General features: G+C 43.5%; 3 protein-coding genes across 7 annotated transcripts; 1 reads left to right on the top strand and 2 right to left on the bottom strand.

The window, feature by feature from the left end:
• Positions 1–992: 992 nt before the first annotated feature.
• On the top strand, positions 993–8,567 carry LOC103627401 (la protein 1). Its single transcript, XM_008647691.2, has 10 exons — positions 993–1,225; positions 1,324–1,402; positions 1,491–1,643; positions 2,074–2,216; positions 2,858–3,006; positions 3,274–3,354; positions 3,435–3,840; positions 6,742–6,886; positions 7,180–7,258; positions 8,057–8,567. The coding sequence occupies exons 1-10, from the start codon at positions 1,166–1,168 to the stop codon at positions 8,163–8,165; spliced, it is 1,404 nt and encodes a 467-aa protein (XP_008645913.1). The 5' UTR covers positions 993–1,165; the 3' UTR covers positions 8,166–8,567.
• Positions 8,568–10,142: 1,575 nt separating this feature from the next.
• LOC100193656 (uncharacterized) lies at positions 10,143–17,947 on the bottom strand. Of its 5 annotated transcripts, none has more exons than XM_008682957.3 (7): positions 17,726–17,947; positions 17,195–17,226; positions 12,549–12,740; positions 11,346–11,396; positions 10,729–10,793; positions 10,549–10,631; positions 10,143–10,464 (listed from the first exon to the last, which is right to left on the bottom strand). In XM_008682957.3, exons 1-6 carry the CDS (start codon positions 17,767–17,769, stop codon positions 10,554–10,556), a joined length of 462 nt encoding a protein of 153 aa, XP_008681179.1. In that variant the 5' UTR covers positions 17,770–17,947; the 3' UTR covers positions 10,143–10,464; positions 10,549–10,553. The 5 variants fall into 5 exon arrangements, with proteins under 5 accessions (XP_008681179.1, XP_008681176.1, XP_008681181.1 ...); NM_001367034.1 differs by having other exon boundaries at positions 10,225–10,460; positions 17,726–17,895; XM_008682954.3 differs by having other exon boundaries at positions 10,143–10,631.
• LOC103627400 (protein N-lysine methyltransferase METTL21A) lies at positions 13,658–15,155 on the bottom strand. The gene has a single exon (XM_008647690.4). It carries the CDS (start codon positions 14,507–14,509, stop codon positions 13,898–13,900), a length of 612 nt encoding a protein of 203 aa, XP_008645912.1. The 5' UTR covers positions 14,510–15,155; the 3' UTR covers positions 13,658–13,897.
• Positions 17,948–19,550: the final 1,603 nt, after the last annotated feature.

Here is a 19,550-nt window from a genome sequence, read left to right as displayed (position 1 = left end):
AATGGTCGCCTGAACCGCAAGTGCGTGCTTCTGTGTGCCGCTCCCACTACCCACCAGCACAGATACAAGCATAGCTTGCGTCACATAAAATAGGTTTGCCACGAGACGCAAGTGTGCCATTGTTAGCAAGTACAAGCACGCCTTTGCTTTTGTGCTCTAGTAGCACACGAGGCTAACAATCCACGCAAGTAATAGAAAATTAATGTCACGGTGCTGCTTTTACTCTTCATTCAGAACGAATGTATGAGCGGTGGTGTTGATACCACTTCTACTCTTTAGTTAGAACTCGAATGTATGAGTAGTGGCTACAGTAACAATGGTGATGACCACTGCTCACGCCAACAAACGGGAACAACCAAGACAGGTTCTAGTTTACTCCTCTCTCTTACTATCCATTGCCAACTTTGCAACTCCCAGTTTCGACTGGATGGTTCTTTAAGCTACTAGAAATTCCGGTATCAACCGTACCATGTCTAACAAAGGGGACAGTTAGGCGTACCACTGATCCGATAACGACTGTTGAGTGCTGAGATGGAAGACATGAGCAAGCTGAAGAATCGGCTGATCCAGAAACCAATAATAAACAGCTATCGGCTCCGATCGAGTACGCGTATGCCGGCACCAGACACAAAAAAAGAGACATGCTTATCTGAAAGCTACCCGGTTTTTATCTGTTCAGGGAAAGAACGCCCCAAACGCAGTTCCTATCAGAAATCAAGATAGCTGATGATAAGACTGACCGGCTCGGAGGTCAGACGCAGAGCGAGTGAGCAAAGTGGAGGCCGTATCTTTTATCCGGACCGCACGAATACCCGATTTGGCACGTTCACGTCGGCGACTGCGACTGCTTGTCACCTTGTCTTTGTCTGCTTCAGTTGTTCAAAATGCAGCCACGGCTCTGCTGAATTGAATGAAAAAACAATATTCTTTGCGTGGAGGGAGGCCTCTCGCAGCCCAAGTACCTCCGAGATCGGCCCCATAGAAAGCAGGCCGTTTTGGAAGGAGTTATGGGCCGGGCCGGTAGAAAACTACACGGAGAAAGCCGCCGCCGCCGCTCCTTCACCCGCGCCAGCGCTGCTGCTAAAACCTCCCGACTAAACCCTAGCAGCGGTTCCTCTCCAGTCTCCAGCAGTCCAGCTCGATCGCGATCGGAGGCCAGAAATCCATGGCCGCTCCCGCCGCCGCGCCGCTCGACGAGGGCAAGGCGAAGAAAGTCCTTCGCCAGGTTCGCGATCCCCGCCTCGTTGCTCCAGATGCGCAGCTTTTTTTTTCCGCCACCATGCGATTCCTCTGAAAAGTACGTATCTGATTCGGTTGCCCCAGGTCGAGTTCTACTTCAGCGACAGCAACCTCCCCCGCGATAAGTTCCTGCGGGAGACGGTCGAGCAGAGCGATGACGGATGTAATGCCCAACCGCCCCATCTCCCTGCTGTTCGGTTTGTTTGTTTCCGTGGGCGAGCTGCTGAATTCTCTGTTGTTTTGTGCCGCAGTGGTGAGCTTGCCCTTGATATGCTCCTTCTCGCGGATGAAGTCCCACCTGGGGCTGGACGCAGATGTCAAGCCCGAGACTGTGCCGGAGGAGACCGTGCTTGCGGTTGCTGAGGTGCTCCGGCCTTCTCCTGCCCTCCGCGTATCGGAGGATGGTAAGCCAATTCCTGCCCTTCCCTCACCTTTTTTCAGGAACTTTGGTTTAGTTGTGTCACGTGCTGAACACGTGACAACCCGAGCTTTGTTTCAGATATTTCTATGTCTCTCAATTTAGTTGACATTTTAGATTGTCCTATTCTACATTAAAAATAGCTACAAATCTAGATCCCTTGGGCTTAAATTGTGAACAAGTTGTGTCTAGCACTCGTATGTACGACCAGCAGATGTTAATATGTTGCCTTGCCTTGGCTTGCACTTGATTTGGATCTCTCGGTCTCTCCTTTATCAATACTTTACTGGGAAGCAATTTTTATTACGAACTTCTATTGTAAGTCAAGAGTCATAGTTCTTATAACGAATAGTTGATTTAAGAGGTGGGTTGGAATGAATCTGAGTTGGTTCACTTCTACTGTACTTCGATTGCAGGAAAGAAGATTGGTAGAGCTAGTGAACTCTTGAAGCCAGATGAGATCATAGAACAAGTAGACTCTAGGACTATTGCTGTATCTCCGCTGCCTTGCAATGTAAAGCAGGAAGACGTCCAATCTTTTTTCACAAATTATGCAAAGGTATGTTGTATCTATTTTTCTTTCAAATACTATAGTTAATGTGCTACTGGCTGGTTACGAAATGGATTGAAATAGAAATCTGATACTACCTCCGTTCTTAAATATATGACGCTGTTGACTTTTTGTTTGAAAACTTTGACTACTCGTCTTATTCAGAAAAAAATGTGAATTATCATTTACTTTGTTATGATTTGTTTTATCACTTGAGGTTGTTTGATCATGACTCGAAATTTTACATTCTTGAATAAATATTTTGAATAAGACGAGTGGTCAAAGTTTTCAAAAAATTCAATGGCGTCATATATTTAAGAACGGAGGGAGTATATAATAATGAACTGCATATATTTCATTCATTTTTTTTAATATGGCAGGTCAAGATTTTTAACTTGTAATAAATAAACAACAGCATTGCGAACAGCCTAAGAATAGATAAATATAACTATCTGTTCTGCTCTGCTGTTCTATTAGTGTTCTTTTGTAGTATGATTTGCTTCTAATGTGAAAGATATCTGGAGACTTCGAGAGTTATGATGCCCTTTTCAAGTTATACTGTTATTAATCTGCAATGGAAGTAGATGAATTGTGCATTCAAGTTGTGGAAATAACATAACATTTTTACATATTTCTGTATAAATTCCTAGGTAAACAGCGTGAGACTTCCACGCAATATTGCCAACAAAAAACACTTCTGTGGGACTGCTTTGGTTGAGTTTTCTGAAGAAGAGGAAGCAAAAAGAATTATGGAGACTGCTTTAGTATTTGCAGGGGCAAATCTGGAAATAAGGCCAAAGTAAGCCACTTTCCTATTTGTACATACAAAACACTTGCTGGTTAATGTCGTCATAAAATGATATAGCTTCCTGCTGTTGGGAAATTGGTCTCCTTTCTTTTTAGTGTCATTTAAATATATTATGATAAAGTAACCATTTTTATATTTTTTGAATGTAATTGAGCATCTTTATTTACACAGACTACCTGTTTGATTTGTTCACATGTTTGGTATTTTAACTCAGTGGTGTCTTCGATATTTTGACTGTTCCTTGCCTGAATTATGAAGGAAGGAGTTTGATGCTGAGCAAAAGTCCAAAAAAGAAGCATATGAAAAGACACACCTTAAAAAGGACAACCAGTATGAAGGGTGAGTATCTGTATCGTACAGCCTATCTGGCCAGTTATTATTATTATTTGTCTCTTATAGTCCTTGAAATTTGGTTGCAGCTATCAAAAAGGCCTAATTGTGGCCTTCAAATTGGAGAAGGCCACAGCTGATACTGTAGTGCAGCAAGATAACATAGATAAAGAGAATGACTCTGCTACGAAATTAGATGTTTCCAGTTCCATGGAAAAACCTTCAGGCCAGGGGCCAGAGGAGTCTATCCTTGAGAGCGATGTTATTAAGCAAGGGATGTCCTCAGATGACATGACCAAAGAGAAAGATCTAAACACTGGGGAAGCTACAGAATCTGAGAAGTGTATTAGTGATGTCCCCATAGAAAGTGATAAACATGGTGATAGTGAACCATTGAGCAGGGAAGGCAAAATCATTTCTGGCAATGTGAATGTGAAGAACCAAATATCGAGGGAGGATCTAAAAGAAGCATTCAAAAAATTTGGAGCTGTCCGGGTAATGATAATTCATGCATTTTCCGGATTTTGCTTATGTTGGTTTAACAGTAATGATTCTATTTTATTGTCTTGAAGTGAAATGGTATGTTTTTTTCACTTTTATGGCCTATCATGTAGATACGAAGTACCACTTTTTATAAATTCATAAATGCTCAACAAGTGTCGCTGATGACTCAAATTTCAGTTCATGGATTACATAGGCAAAATCTTTGCTTGCCTTGCCTTTTTTTCTTTCTCAAACTATGGGAGAGATGCATGTCAATTAAGGAGTGAAAAGGTGTCAAATTCTAAATGAGTCGTACGGTCCCTAGTGGGTAAATTTATTATGTGTCGGAATCACCCGCACTTATGTGCTCTATTTGAGTGTTTTGTCCTAGGCCATACATTTTCAAAACATTTTTAGACACGTGCCATTGAAGTCAACCACATAGCCAATAGCTTGCTTTTAAGTATATTCGAAGTCTTTTTTTTGGGAAGACTTAGATGTCACATTGGCACCTATTAGTGAGAGATCTGACGTTAGAGATGCATTGAAAAGGATGAAAGAGGGAAAAGCGATGGGCCCTGATGGTATCCTAGTTGAGTCATGGAGATGCCTTGGGGACATAGCTATATTATGGCTAACCAAGTTGTTCAACCATATCTTACTGGTCAAATGCTAACCAAGTTGTTCAACAATATCTTACCGGTCAAACAAGATGCTTGACGAGTAGAGAAGTATATTTGTACCGATCTACAAGAATAAAGGTGATATTCAAAGTTGTCCTAATTACTGGAGAATTAAGTTGACGAGCCATACTATGAAGCTATGGGGGAGAGTTATCGAGCATCGTCGAGGATCTCAATCAACCAAATTTCTCGTATGGAAGTTCAACCGTGGAAACCATTTACTTAAGACAAGTAATGGAGAAGTATAGGAATCAAACTAAGGACCTACACATGGTTTTTATTGAGCTGGAGATGGCTTACCAGAAAGTACAAAGGAATGTTTTGTGGTGGGCTTTAGACAAACATAAAGTTTCAACGCAGTACGTTGGGCTCATTAAGGACATGACAACAATGTTGTAACTAGTGTTCGAACAAGTGATGAAGATTGGATGATTTCCTGATTCGAATAGGACTACATCAAGGATCAATTTTCAGCCCGTACCTTTGTTTGCTTTTGTGATGGATAAGCTCACAAGGGACATATAAGGGGATATCCCATGGTGTATATTTTTTGTCGAAGATATATTGCTAATTGATGAAAGTCAGTCAAGAGTAAATAGGAAACTAGAGTTGTGGCGGGAGACTCTAGAGTCCAGAGTCAAACTAAAATAGAATACATGAAATTTGACTTCGGCACTACTAAACACGGGGAATATGTTAGTTTGTAAGGTCAAGCAGTGCCTAGGAAGAATACCTTTTGGTATTTACGATCAATGCTACAAAGAGACATGTATATTGATGATGTTATCCGTATATTGAAAGCATGAGGTGACGTCAAGCATCTGGCGTTCTATATGATACGAGGGTACCACAAAAGCTAAAGGCCAAGTTTTATAGGACGGTGATTAGAGTTGCTATGTTGTATGGTGCAGAATGTTGGCCTATAAAAAGTCGACATGTCTAGCAGATAAGTGTTGCAAAAATGCATATGTTGCATTGGATTCACGATCATATAAGAAAGGATCAAGTTCCGAACGATGATATACGTGAAAGGCTAGGGGTAGCACCAATTGAAGAAAAGCTTATCCAACACCGGTTGAAATGGTTTGGATATGTCCAACGGAAATCTTCAGAGGCACCAGTGTGTGGTCAGATTTTAAGGCGCAATAGCAATTGGATGGGAGGCAGGGAAAGACCGAAGTTGACATGGGAAGAGATAGTAAAAGGAAACTTGAAGGGTGGAATATTGTTAAGACCTACACTACTGTTGGCTATATATACTTAAGTCCTATGGACTACATATCCATCATCTATCCCAAGGTTAATAATAAATATAACTAAAAATTTAGCCTTGCATAGGAGTGCATGGTAAATAACTATTTATGTGTCTGAACCTTGACTTGCAGTTTCTGTTGGGTTTCAACTCTTGCCTATCCCAATTTACTTTGGACAAAAAGGCTTTGTTGTTGTATAAATCAGGCTTCACCGCAGTGCCCCTACTTGTCATTCTTTCATCCTGTTCTATCCATGCCTTTTGGGGTAGGTTCCATGGTCTGCAAGTAATTACACAGACAGATTAGCTGGCTGTATTTGTCCGGTCTTCTAGTTTGGTGCTGCTTGAAACTCCTCCCTCTCTTTTGTCCTTCCCGAATTCCTTTCATCGAGCACGAGATGTACTACCTGCTGCCTCTGCCTCATTGTTGCCCTTGCTGCTATGCTTTACTGATCATGGTAGTGGCTGAAGGCCATATGGAGTTGGATGGCTGTTTTCTCGAAAATTCTGACATGCTTAATGGCTGTGCGGATGCAAAGTTATGACTCTTCTGGCATGGAGATGACATGTTTGAAAAAAAAAGATGGGGTGGTAGTAGTAGGCAGTTTTTCATTGGCAGGCATGTCAGGGGACCGAGTTATTTGGTGCCAGTTGATGAATTACCTCCCCATGCACACCAATTACCAAAAGTCTTCTGGGCGTTCGAGAAAAAATATTGGCAGCAGTTAAGAACTTTAATGATACTCCATATACTTTCCTTTGCCTTTCAAAATGCTGCAACTTCTTTAAGATCAATTGGTTATCTACCGGCAGATGTTCTGAAATTTTGTTAACGGAAACCTCACAATTTTCGGCCACAATGCTACTCAATGGAAAAACATATTTCAGTATCAAGTAATGAGCATGTATTCTGCATCTTATTTACCTTCAGCGTTTGTTGATATGATATACTTTCTTTAAATATGTTCCCTGCTGAAGTATGTGGACTTCAGCATCGGAGATAATTCAGGATACCTTCGCTTTGAAGATTCTAAGGCAGCTGAAAAAGCCCGCATGTCTGCAGTACTTGCTGATGGTGGCTTGATAATTAAGGACCACATTGTTACTTTGGAGCCTGTGACTGGTAAGAGCAGCAGCTGTTCTTTATTGACTTTGACTTTTTGCATCTTGAATTTAATTTGTTCTGTTGTAAATAATTGCTCTAGTAGCAAATTAGGGTCATTGTAGGCATTTAGGGACCATCGCTAGACGCGAGCAGTTTTAACTTGTACGAGCATGAGTCATATTAGTCCGGATAGAAGAAACTATATTATCTGGTAGTTAAGGAGGGTGCAGAAAAAATTGCTAAAATTTTGGCTCTTTAATATTAGGTATAGATATTTTCAGATCTTAGGTAGTACATTTCTGTTTTGGCAGGTGAAGCTGAGAAGGATTATTGGGACACAATCCGCAGTATTCAAGGAAAGTACAAGGATAGTAGAAGCTACAAGGGAAGGTACTAGTGTGTTCTCGGTCAACTCTGGTTTTATCTGTCTTGTTTGCCCTGTACTATCTCAGGAAGTTCACAAAAAGAACATTTATGCACTTCATGATATGTTTAAGCAATTCTCCTCATGGAAGCTGACACTAACATAAATGATACCTTTGCTAACTGTTGCAATTAAACCACGACACCTTGTTTGCTTAATATAATTACCTGGGCTAACTGTTGAAGTTGACACAACAGACACCTTATTTACTCAATATGATAGATTTAGATTAAATTGCAGTTTTTTCCTGGACACTCCTAACTGAACCTTCAAGGCACTAGGTGGCTTTATGTTATAAAGGCAACATGCACCTAAATTTGCCTCGATGAGAACTTGTAATTGAACCTGGTTGGTTTGGGTTTACACCTGCACCTTCAGGCTTCAGCCAGCTGAGGCTCAATTTCCTTAGATTTACAGTTTTGTTTGTTCATGTAAAACTAGGGGCACCACTCTCAAGCGAAAGCCCTTGGGTTTTTGCCCTTAAATTTTACAGACCCAACAAGGTCTCCAAAAAAATATCTAAATTACTGCGTCTACAGTGTTTATGTCTCTATAGATTGCAGTTACAACAGTCCAAACAACCGGCTTTAATCCGAAGCGAACAGTGTTATGATCTGGCACTTTTGCACAAGGGACCTTGCTGCAATTTCCTATTTAGTCATGTTGAACAGTCTTATACAGAGCCGTACGCCATCTTCAACAAGAGTTGTCTTTGCCTTCGTATGGAAGATAACGGGGCTTTAATTCTTCTCTTGTAATTCTAGGGCTTCAAATAACCAGAGAGGAGGAAAGCGTTTCAACGCGAAGCGAGATAGAAACCCAGACTCGGAGAAGAATTCTAACAAGGCTCGGAAGGTTGAAGCTATCGCATGAGGTTAATTTAGGTACCTTAGCTCGACTAAAGAAGTAACATGTTATGCCAGCATGATCGACTTCAGTACTCTCCAAGTTTCTAGAATCGACTTGTTTTTTAGCTATCGTTTTCATTTTGGTCGTTTTGCCACCTTATTCGATGTTCGTCCCTTAGCTATAATCCTTTTGTAATGGCTTTACTGTGATGCGAGGGCTCACCCGATGGCGTGTAATTTGAGCACACCAAGCTTAGGCTTCCCTTGCGAAAGGGTGGAAGCCTTTCTATTCTTTCACTAGCAAATATGCAGTTAGGGCTTATTCGGTTATTTCCATTTCTAACATAGCCTAAAGCTTAAGGGCCGTTTGGATCCCTTGCGGCTGCTTGCTTTAGGAGGATGGGCAAGAAATTGTGTTTGGTTTGTTTATTGGCTTTCTCAATTTTTGCACTATCAATGTTTCGTATTGCTAACTTGGGTTGAGATAGAAATGCTCTCCGCTGCTGCCAAGGTTAGTCTTGCTGAGCGGGGCGAGGCCAGTTGCACAGGTTCACCGCAAAAAAAAACCGAACATGCCCTTATTTTCTATGGGGATTATGCATCATTGTTAAACATTGGTATTTATTTGCATATATTTGAAGCAATGCTCTAAAAAGTGTAGAATCAAGCTCATGACTTAAACTTTGTTTAGCTCTAAGGCCCTTGATTTAGCCTGTTCTTAACTTCCTCTATATAAAGCTCAACGGATTATATAAAGCTAATCTGTCGGGTAGGCTATTTCTATCTCTAAGGTTATCTTTTGTTGCTTTTAATGGCAACATGTTACATGTGTATAGAAAATACGATGATAAAATACGCACCATTTCAAAGATGGTTATGCAACAATGATTTTCCTTTTTTCTTTTCTTTTTGTGAATGCACATAATGCATATGATCAAGCACCTTCCCAACCAGAAAATCTCGTCACCAACGACAACCTTCACCTCCTGTTAGAGGAAATGAAGTGATGAATACTTTGAGTCTTAACATAGAAGACGAAAAGGAAATGAATTGGATTCAGTGCCCTTTGGTTCACAAAATGTAACGTAAATTGCAATAATAATGATTCACACTTAATTACCAGTGGTAACAAGTTTGAATAAAACAATATTAATTTCTAGTATGCTATCTAATGACGGTTTAATTTAAACAAACATGGTTTAACGTTATCTGTTACTGTTTAGGTTATAAATATGTGAAACAAACAACACACTAGATGTTATACCTATGACAAACCGTACCTATTCTGAGTCGTCTTTAAGCTGGGTATGGATTGGTTGAGATTGTATAGCATGATTTCTATGTCACGCGCCTAAAGCATGTGTGACCGTTGCTCCTTGTTGTCTGCACTCGTTGGTGGAAGAACAATTCGTGTCCCTGGGACGATGTTTGAAGTCAAAACTCGAGATGTTTTGATTCTCTTTATAAAGCTAGAATGATTTATTTGAGATGAAGAGAGTATATGAATTTATTGCGCATCCACACACTTCCCGTTCATCATTTCTTTGAATAGACAGCCTGACCAGTGACCACTGCATGTACACTTCCCGTTCATCATCAAGTCTTAAATTAGCGGGTTACCTTCATTTTCGAATATTTATTACCCGCTATTTCATTTTTTATACTAAAACATGATAAATAAAAAAGAATGGAGTGAGTATCATCCACCTTGACAGGATGTCGATTTAAGACTTGAATTCTCTTGGGTGAGTAAATTTTGCTCCATGAAAAGATAGAAGACAGGAGAGAGAAATGTGTAAGATGCAAGAAGCTGGCATGGTGAAAGACAGATACGCTAGGTATGTGCGGATGAGCACATGAACGGTTCATCTTTGCATTGCACAAACAAAAGCTGTTTTTGACCCGCTGAGTCATTTTGTGCTGATATGATCTTGTAAACCTTCCGCTAATTCTATAGTTTAAGCTCTGAACATCGGGTGATTTGGCGCAGCGAGAAATACCGTTGAAGTTAAAAGCTGAGGTTTTCAATAAGCATTACCTTCTACATATTCTAAAACTCCAGGTCGAGAAAATGCGCACATTATAATCACCAAGTCTTGGAACTACCATACAACAACCAAGCTGTTTCAAACTTTCGATGGCGTGAGGATCCGGCGCCTCATTTAATTGTTACAACAAACTGCTTTGCAGCTACAAGGCCAGGGGTAACAATGGTACAATTGTACAGATGCAGATTCCAGAAGCAGCTGCAGGTCAGACGAAAGCCTTTTGGCACATCATCCGTGTATGGGATACATCATACATAGACCTGGCGAACAGCCTGCCTTCCATAAATTAGTCATAACGCATAATGATGCAGATGCTGACTTCGAAAATTAGTCATAACGCATAATGATGCAGATGCTGACTTCGATTAGTTCCAGGTGACGACAGGCGACGCAAATTCTGTATGAGCGTCCACTGCACGGCGCAACTCCTCGAGGAAGTTCATCTGTAGTCCCCGTAAGACCCAGAAAGTAATTAGGATACAGCAATTAGCAAAACCATGTAGGAAGAAATCACGGCAAGTATTTCACGCCAAGTCATACCTGATGAGGAAGCTTCAGGTGACCCCATGATGAGCTGCTAGATCCAGAATACATTACCGGTTTCTCTAGGCAAACATCAAGATAGCGAAGTTAACAGCATTAACATGTTTCACACTGGCACCACTCGCACGGATACCTATCTGAGGTGTCAGGTTGATATACAAAGTTCACCAGAATATAATTTATAGCATGTTATTGAAATCCCAATTTGATCGAAACACCTTTCCAGGTAGCACGCCCTAAAAACTGTATTCCAAACTTTGATTGACTACTGTTGTTTAATGTTGCAGTGCAAAGCATGATATATTATACTAACACTACAGCATCACTAGCTCTCTGCCCAATATGAACATATTAGTTTTATGAGTTGCAGCAGAGTATATGCACAAAAACCTCTACCCAGTATGAAATTCTCAATTCTTAACAGCTGCTACAATAGGTCGAGCAAAGTACAAGAATATAATGTCAACTTTGAAGTCGTCATTGCATGTAATAATATACATGAAAGTCACTAGTAAGTACTAAGGTCCAAATTTTTTCCTCACTGCCAGATTTAACATTGAAGAGCCAGCCGATAACCATGGAGAAATGTAGAGTTTAGAGTACTGTTGATTCACCTGAGGGGTCAATTGTTTGGTCATTGTACATGTTGATTGCAGCAGTCCAGCCTACAGAGTTGGAATAAGGGATTACTATAAAGAAATAATAATTAAGTTAATGGAAGAAATAGTAATGGACTAAAGGAGTGCCCAATTTGATATTCTAAAATGTAAAACACAACCAGAAAACCAAGAATGAAATGCAAGGTTACAGGTGCTCCATAAGGTAGGGTTTGGCTTGGGGACTAGGTGGAATGGGATCGTCCTGATTCTGATTTCTGGGGTGGAACCATCCCACCTTAGCGTTTGGTGAAAGAAACGGAGTCATCCTGGTTTTCTGTTTGGGTTGGTGGATTGAAGGAGTGGTATGGTATTTCTTTTTGACACTGCTAATTAGCAGCTAACTGTGGGTGCTATCTCATTTCAGCCGGCCCCATTTGTCATCCTTGTTTTTTTTAGTTTTTTCCCATCGCAGTTATCTTCTCTCCTCATCATCTCCCCATCACTCTACAGTAGCACGTCGCCGCCACCCCTCTCCATTCGCCGGACCGCACACCACCGCCGTGCCCTCTCCGTAGCGTCAGCTGCCAGAGGTGGCTCCATCCGCTGTCCGCCGCCACCCCTGCTCCGTCAACTCGTCCATCGCCGCCCCTGCTCTGTCTGCTGTGTCCACGAGCGCGCTGAGGAAACAGTCAGAGCTCGCACGAAGGTGGCCCCATCTGCCACTGGAGAAGAAGAACAGCATCGGATGAAGAGAGAAATCGCATGGAAACGGCTCGGTCGAGAACGTGAAGACGGCATCGAAGTGGCCAAGTGGGATGCCTCTAATCATGCTTATTGATGAGACGTGCTTGCCCCCGTTTTGGCAAATATTCCAGGAATATACTCTAAGTGGGAGGTCCCAGTTCCACCTGACTCCCAACCAAACACCCAGAAAAATGGGCACATCCCATCCCACCTCATGCATCAAACCAAACACTACCTATGTTGTCTTGGATATTGCAAATTTGAGTATATGGACACTGGATAGGCAACCCCCCTTAGGTTACACAGGAGTGACAGGCAACAATATTGTGCTCAAAATTTCTTAGTATCCAACCTCAATGCTAATACAGTGTAAAGGCACTACACAGTAGTAGCATGCAGCAAGACTGCTCAAAAAGTATGAACTTCTGGCACAGAAATTTCAAAATAACTGTGCAGTTCTGCAGAGATACATACGATCACTGAGAAGCTGTGAAGCCTCACTGGCAGAACATCCCTCCAAAGGCACTAATCCTGTTTGATTGTAGTCATTCTGAACATTGCTGAAGAATGTTTCATGATGAACAATTGGAGGAAGGTTCTTTAATGAAGGAACATTGCTCTTCTCTCCATCATTATTGTAGGAGTAATTAGCTTTATCAGCCCTATCTGTTTGGTGGAATAACAATTACAAGTCAAAAGTGAGATGAACAGAACTGCCTAACAATTTAATATATAGCAGTAGTATGTTAAGAGACATGGTAACCGTTAAACGGAATCCAGAAAACAGAAAATTCAACTGCAAACATAAGGCTACTGAAAAGCCACCAGTGATGATCATTCAAGTACAACAGAAATAAACCTTTTACTCTTAAGATGGTTAATTATAGAACAGTGGTTGCGGTTGCCTTCAGTTTTATATATTTTTAAGTACATGTATTGGGTTTTGTTTTGGTGTGTGGGTTCACACAAGAATGTTAATTTGTTATTAAAGGACCCTTCTGTTCTTAAGAATTTGGAAGCTGAAAGCCTTAAACTATGTAACAGTCTGTCCATTCGAAAAAGAACAACCACTGTTATTGAACTATGTAGAGATTTCTCTACTAACTATTAAGGAGGCAGTGTAGACTGCCCCCGCCCGCTACCGCACGCCCCCCGCGCGAAACGCCCGCACGCCCGCAGCGCACACTCCGCGAATCCCGCCCGCCTCCCTACGCCACGAATCCCGCCGCTACCGCCCGCCCGCCCGCCCACGAGAACCGCCCGCCTCCCACCCGCAGCCCGCCCACACGCACACTTGCCCGCCGCACAGTTTCGTCTCCCTCCTCTCCGACCCTGACCACCGACGCGCGACACGCGCCATGGAGCCGGACGCAGATGAGAACTACATGGGCGACCTCTCCCGCTTCCTCCCACCGAGTCCGTCCTCCTCCCCACCGAAGAATCTCGGGCGCCGGAAGCAGCCATCCACGCAGGCGCAGGCGCAGGCGCAGCCGAGGGCAAAGCGCGGGAAGGGGGTGCTGTGGCAGGAGCGGCGGCGGCAGGAGCGCGAGCGGAAGCAGCGGGAGGAGGACGCACGCACGATGGTCGGGCTCGCGGAAGCTATCCCTGAGAGCAACGTAGGGTTCAGGATGTTGAAGCAGATGGGGTACGATCCCGACTCCCGCGCCGGCGCCGAACCGGTCAGCATCGAGATCCGTCGCTCGCGGGCGGGGCTCGGGGCGGAGGAGCCTGTGTTGGCTCTGACGTCGGCGTTGGCGCCGGTGGAGAAGCCCCGGGAGGTGTCGGAGCGGAAGCGTAGGCAGCAGGAGGAGATGGCAGCAGAGCTAAGGGAAGACAGCCGGAACGGTCTCCCAGAACACCTGGTGCGCCTCGGGCGACCGGATCTGGTAGCCGAGCAGCACCACGCCGCGCTCGGCGTCGGCGAGCGCATCCATGGCCGCGATGAGGTGCGGCACAGACTCCTGCACGTAGACCACGTCTGCGGCGACGACGAGATCGAAGCGGCGCGGGGTGGCTAGCGTGGCGAGATGCGCGGGGCAGTTCCAGTGGAGCTGGGCGAGGCGAGGCGTGCGGGAGAGGTGGACTCGGTTGCGCCGCAGGTTGCGACGGAGCGCCGGGAGCACGGCGGCGATGTCGGTGAGGCCGAGGCGGGAGAGGCCAAGTCCTGCCGGGCCGCACCCGGACCCGAGCTCCACGGCCCGAGTTCCCGGGAAGCGGAGCACGTCGGCAAAGGGGAGGGCCGGGTCGCGGATGCAGCGCTCGACGAACTTGACGAGGACCAGGGACGAGGGCCACACAGAGATGCCCACCTCGAAGGAGTCGTTGTCCTGCTCGAACATCAGCACCGCGCCGCCGACCGGAAGCTCCACCACCGGAGACGCTGTGAACTGCATCTCCGCCGGCGGCCCGTGAAGACACTGAAGCGAAGCGACCATAAAAGACAACCAACTGCGAACCCCAGGTACACCTGCACAGGAAGTACAGAACCCACCCCCATGGCTAGCATATAACGAGTAGGATTCTTTATTCCTTATTGATCCTTTGGTCGACCACCAACCATAATTATCAGAAAGAATAACATGACAAATTGCTTCATGATATGACGAACACAGCCTTTTTATTTTAAAAGAAGAAAAGAGTACTGGCAAATGTTTAAAATATATCCAAAAACACGAACTGATGGGCGATGAAAAGAGGAAACAATGGGCGATGACAACATCGCAGCTGCTTTTCCTCTAAACCCCGAGTTAGGTAAGACGAGAGAGAGAGAGTCGAACACCCGGCGGGTGCTCTAAAACAAGATAAGTTTGTTTTTGGATCAACACAGATTACACAGCCAGGCACCGTTAGTTTGGCCCAATTGCAAGTTTGCAACAGACTTGGTGGTATTATAGAACCAAGGAAATGGTTGGTTTGGAGTGGATAAACGTATAAGATACTCATAACATGTTCAACCGTATTGATTTTTTTATCGAACCGGACGCACACAACACATACACTCCACACTCAGACCACCCGGAAAGGAGACGAGATTTGGAGGCTCTCTAGCCTCCAGTGCGCGAAAATAATGGCATCTCAGTGAGTGTTCATGGCTGATTGAGGATGACTTTGAGAAAACTTTTGGGAAATGCAGCATTGAAAGCTTGTAGGTACTATTTGTTTACTCTGCAGTTTCTGTGCTATGGACACATTATTTTTCCTTTCAGTACGATCTTATTTCTTTTGGATAAATTAACTTGTGAGAACTCATTCAGTGTTTGTCTTAATGTAGGATCTACAGCTTGATATATCTGGGAGATGCATGCCTGATTACATATTGCCAACTACCTTAGCTAAGGTTCCTAACTGTATGCCATTGTTGAGAAAAATATTTCTGAAGGGAAATTATTGGCTTTCTGATAATGGTTTGGTCACAATCATCTCGGCTGCACCTTCTTTATGTTCCATAAATCTGTGTGAGTGTTCTCTTCTCACTTAATCTGGAATCAATATTCTTGCAAACAAGTTACATTCAGTTCTTAGATAACTGTATATAGATGATTGCACAAACGTGGATGCTATGGCAATTCTTCCTGCTCCACAGAAGATTAATCATCTAGAGGTTTTGGCAATGTCTGGAATACAATCTGTGTGTGACAAGTTTGTGAAGGGGCTCATTCCTGTGCATGGTTCAAATCTGAAGGAGTTAGCATTTGCTGGTTGCTTGTAAGTCTTTGCATATTCCTACTTTAGGAAATAGTTTTCTTTTAGAAGTAATAGTACCATAGTTATATTACTATTATGCCAGTATTCAGAAGCAACATGGAACTGTATATCTGTCTTGCTATCTAATGTAGGGAACTTACCTCAGCTTCCATCAAGACTGTTGGGGAATATTGTCAAGAATTAACTTCATTGGATCTCCGCAACTTGAATAGGCTGCGTGACTCAGCACTGTGGCATCTTCGTGGTTGTAGGCTACTAAGGAAACTAAGGCTTCAAAGAAACGCATTCAGGTATTGCCCCACTTCCCCTGATTTTTATTGACTGATCCAAATTTGAAGTGCTTCATTACTAAGCAGAATTAAGTGTTGTGCAAACATTCATGTCCTTTTATGTCAATTTTTAATGTGTATCATTGCATATTATTGTTTTCCAAACTCAGATGCATAATGATTATTATGCTTGTATTTTTAGCTTCTTTCTGGCATTCTAATCATTTGTCAATGCTAACTCAATTGCCTTTTCTATTATGTTTGTGCATTGTACAAGTGCTGATTTTTTTCTCACTGATCGTAATGAGGGCCTGATAGTAATGTCATGACCCACAACTTAATCACTTATAGAACTAGAGGATTTAGTTGCGAATCCGGACAGGTCGGTTAAGTAGATGTTGGCCGCTGCCGAACTTCTCGAGCACGGGGATGCAGTCAAGCAGGTGGTCGATGTCCCTAGCGTGGATGATGGTAGCGCAGAGTCCAATCTCCTAGAGGCAGGGGAACATGGCAGCGCAGCCCCGCGGGAGCGCGGCGGTGTCTGGGAAGCGCCAGAAGCCAAGGTAGAGGGTGCGGAGGGAGGCAAGGTGGAGGACGTTGATGAGGCAATTGACTCCGTAGCAACGCACGGGCATACACCTAGTCTAAACATATTCATCATGGTTTTTAAAGCGGCAAGACGAGCCAAGGCGTTGGACCACCGCCTGGACGCCTAGGCGGCGCCTAGGCGAGGTAGGCGGGCAAGGCGCCTAGGCGTTGGACCTCCGCCTGGACGCCTAGGTGTCGCCTAGGCGACGCCTTAAGAACAGGGATATTCATAGACTAACTTAGAAAGACAGTATTTGACATCAAAACACCCAGGTACTGGATTAGATCAGATTGACTCAACTGGTGAACAGTAGGGCCGCTTATGCATCGACCCAGCAAACCACACAGCAAAATAGCATGTGCCTAAAATCATAACGAAATTCATTTGGTTGCATCTGAGGAAATGCATAATAAAACCCTGAAAATGAATCAGATCATATCAACTACTAAATCAATGGGACATTATGCGTAATATGAACTCCACAAACAAGTTGAAGGAAAATATAAGTTCCTCAAAAGCCTAACCAAATGTAACTAATTTTATTGGAAGAGATGTACCTCCAGACTTGCGCCGGTTGCCAGCACGATTCCTGAACAACAATGAGAATAAAGACAACTATAAGCAAATGATCATAAGCAGATACATGTAGCAAGATACAAAGCTAACGAAATGGCAACCTATACAGCAAGACAAGGGAGACATTGATTGATAGTTTAACATTCAAACAACATCTAGATAATGAGAGACAATACAGAAACCGCGGTATTAGATCAGAAACCCTAAGAAAAGCACTAAGCAGCTTATCGACTGATGAGATCAACAAAATAAACACACACAAGGTTGCTACCGCCTACAGAGAATCGATTTATTCTTCACATTCAACTCCGCCTTCAGTTTGATTACAACATGGCAACACAGGGGCGGGCCCAATTGACATGGGTGATAAAACAAGTATCAATGTTACTAGGCATAATACATGTATACACTTGACATTAGATCAGATCCGAATACAAATAGCCAAATAGCTCAGTTAGGGTTCGGGTGCTCAATTTTGTACAGCAGGAAGGGAAGAGAAGGGTCGGGAATACCTGGTCTGGTGAGTTCCCGCCGGCAAGGGGCCCGAAGAAGACATGGGCAGCTGGACGTAGGGCGTAGGGCGGCGGCGGTCGCCCTAGCCGTCGCGCACGCCAAGCGGACTGCGGACGGGAGAAGAAAAACAACAAACAGAACGAAGGAGAGCAGGTCTTCGGAGTGCTTCTCTAGCGTTAGTTACGATCCAACGGTTCCCACCAAAGCTGTGTCATTCGTTTTAGGCCTGTTATAAATTTTAGCTTCCAGCTAAACTTTAGCCATATAAGGGGGTGTTTGGTTACCCCAAACTAAAATTTAGCCTCTGTCATATCGAATGTTTGAACATCCGTTCCAGGTATTAAATGTAGTCGGATTATAAAACTAATTTGTCAGCCGAAGATTAAAAGACGAGACGAATCTAGTGGTTGGGTCTATATTTCATACTCCTATTTAAAAGTCAAACGCTTGATGTGACCCGGGCTAAATTTTAGCAGGAGCAACCAAACACCCCCTAAATTGAAATGCTAAAGTTTAGCTCCTTGTGGTATTTGGATTACTCTAATAAAGTTTAGCATATTGCAATAAAAGATACATATGTCCCTAATGCGGAGAGAGAGGAAATGAGGTTGGAGGGTATGAGTGGAAAATGGGGGTTCTCTGGCCCACGTGGCCACGTTTAGCTACTTTTAGTACCCCTTGAGCAACTTATGAGATAATAGGTGCTCAATTTTATCACACCGCCATTAGCTCTCCTGTTTAGATCACTAAATGGTTAAAAGTAGCTAAAAAAGCTGCTAAAGTTTATCTAGTGGGATTGAAACAGGCCTTAATCTCAGTCCAGAGCTTTTTTGTTTTGGTGATAATCCACATGTATTAGGTGGGATCGAGCCGGTTTAAATCCATAACAAGTCAAAATACATTCCAACCTCACCCAATAGACTCTAATACATATGTAATATCAATAACCGAACAAGGCCTAAATTGATAACATTAGCGGGGTTTAAATTCCAAAGTCCAAATCTCGTCTAATCCTTTTTTTATCTCATCCAATCTATATAGGATTAAGGCATGTTTATTTCGGATTATAATCTATCTAAATTATATAATCTGACGTAAATAATTTGACAGGTAAACAAACACCTAGATTTGAAATGGTCCACCTAATTGTAAGTTAGGTAGGTACATTAAGTAGTATAATGCTATAAGTCAATGTGATAGACCCTCTCTACACACAAAAAAACTAAAATTAAAATAGGTTCTCTCCATAAAAAATAAAAAATTGAACATATGACTCACGTATCAGGCAAATAATGTAATTTATCTTAGCCAAAAGGTTAAGAAAAATATGAGTTGAAAATAAGATATGTCCCTTTTTTTTAATAGCATGTTCGGTCGTTCGTCCTCCTTTAGCTAGCGAGATGGTAATATTCTGCTTGCAGCTTCATATCATATTAGGCTTGGATGTTATCTCACGACCTATCTGGAAGGTAACGACCTACATCGGTATCAGTTGACGAAGGCATCCACACTTCCATGCCCTTGTCTGCCCCCGTCTGCACACCTCCTCCACGCGCTCGCGACCCTCGCCGCCGCGACAACATTGGTGGTGTCCTTCGCGCCCGCGCCCGCATCCTCGTCGCAAAAGGGGGTGTCCACGCCCACAAGGCCATGCCCCCGCCTGCCTTCACCCCACGACGCCTAAGCCCCCAAACTCGCCCGCTCCCCTCGTGATGCTCGTCCACCCCGTCGTCGCGCCCCCCTTCCATCCTCCTCTTCTCCGGCCTCGTGGGTCCCTCTATCTTGGCCCTCGCTGCGGCGCCGCGCGATGGAGGACCTCGAAGG

The sequence above is a fragment of the Zea mays genome, chromosome 5 (genome assembly GCF_902167145.1).
Source record: "Zea mays cultivar B73 chromosome 5, Zm-B73-REFERENCE-NAM-5.0, whole genome shotgun sequence".
NCBI classification, from domain to species: Eukaryota; Viridiplantae; Streptophyta; class Magnoliopsida; order Poales; family Poaceae; genus Zea; species Zea mays.
Note: the sequence above shows the minus strand (reverse complement) of the source record. Positions and strands in the feature narration are given on the sequence as shown.

Bases quoted from the DNA above. Each gene is read 5' to 3' on its own strand.
- LOC103627401 (XM_008647691.2), top strand. From the start codon at position 1,166: ATGGCCGCTCCCGCCGCCGCGCCGCTCGACGAGGGCAAGGCGAAGAAA. The intron at 1,226-1,323 runs GTTCGCGATCCC...CGGTTGCCCCAG, and splicing joins CGAAGAAAGTCCTTCGCCAG to GTCGAGTTCTACTTCAGCGA. The intron at 1,403-1,490 runs GTAATGCCCAAC...TTTGTGCCGCAG, and splicing joins CGAGCAGAGCGATGACGGAT to TGGTGAGCTTGCCCTTGATA.
- LOC100193656 (XM_008682954.3), bottom strand. From the start codon at position 17,769: ATGTCTTCTTCGGGCCCCTTGCCGGCGGGAACTCACCAGACCAG. The intron at 17,227-17,725 runs GTATTCCCGACC...ATTGTTGTTCAG, and splicing joins GCGGGAACTCACCAGACCAG to GAATCGTGCTGGCAACCGGC. The intron at 11,397-12,548 runs GTATGTATCTCT...CCAACTCTGTAG, and splicing joins TTCACAGCTTCTCAGTGATC to GCTGGACTGCTGCAATCAAC.
- LOC103627400 (XM_008647690.4), bottom strand. From the start codon at position 14,509: ATGGTCGCTTCGCTTCAGTGTCTTCACGGGCCGCCGGCGGAGATGCAG.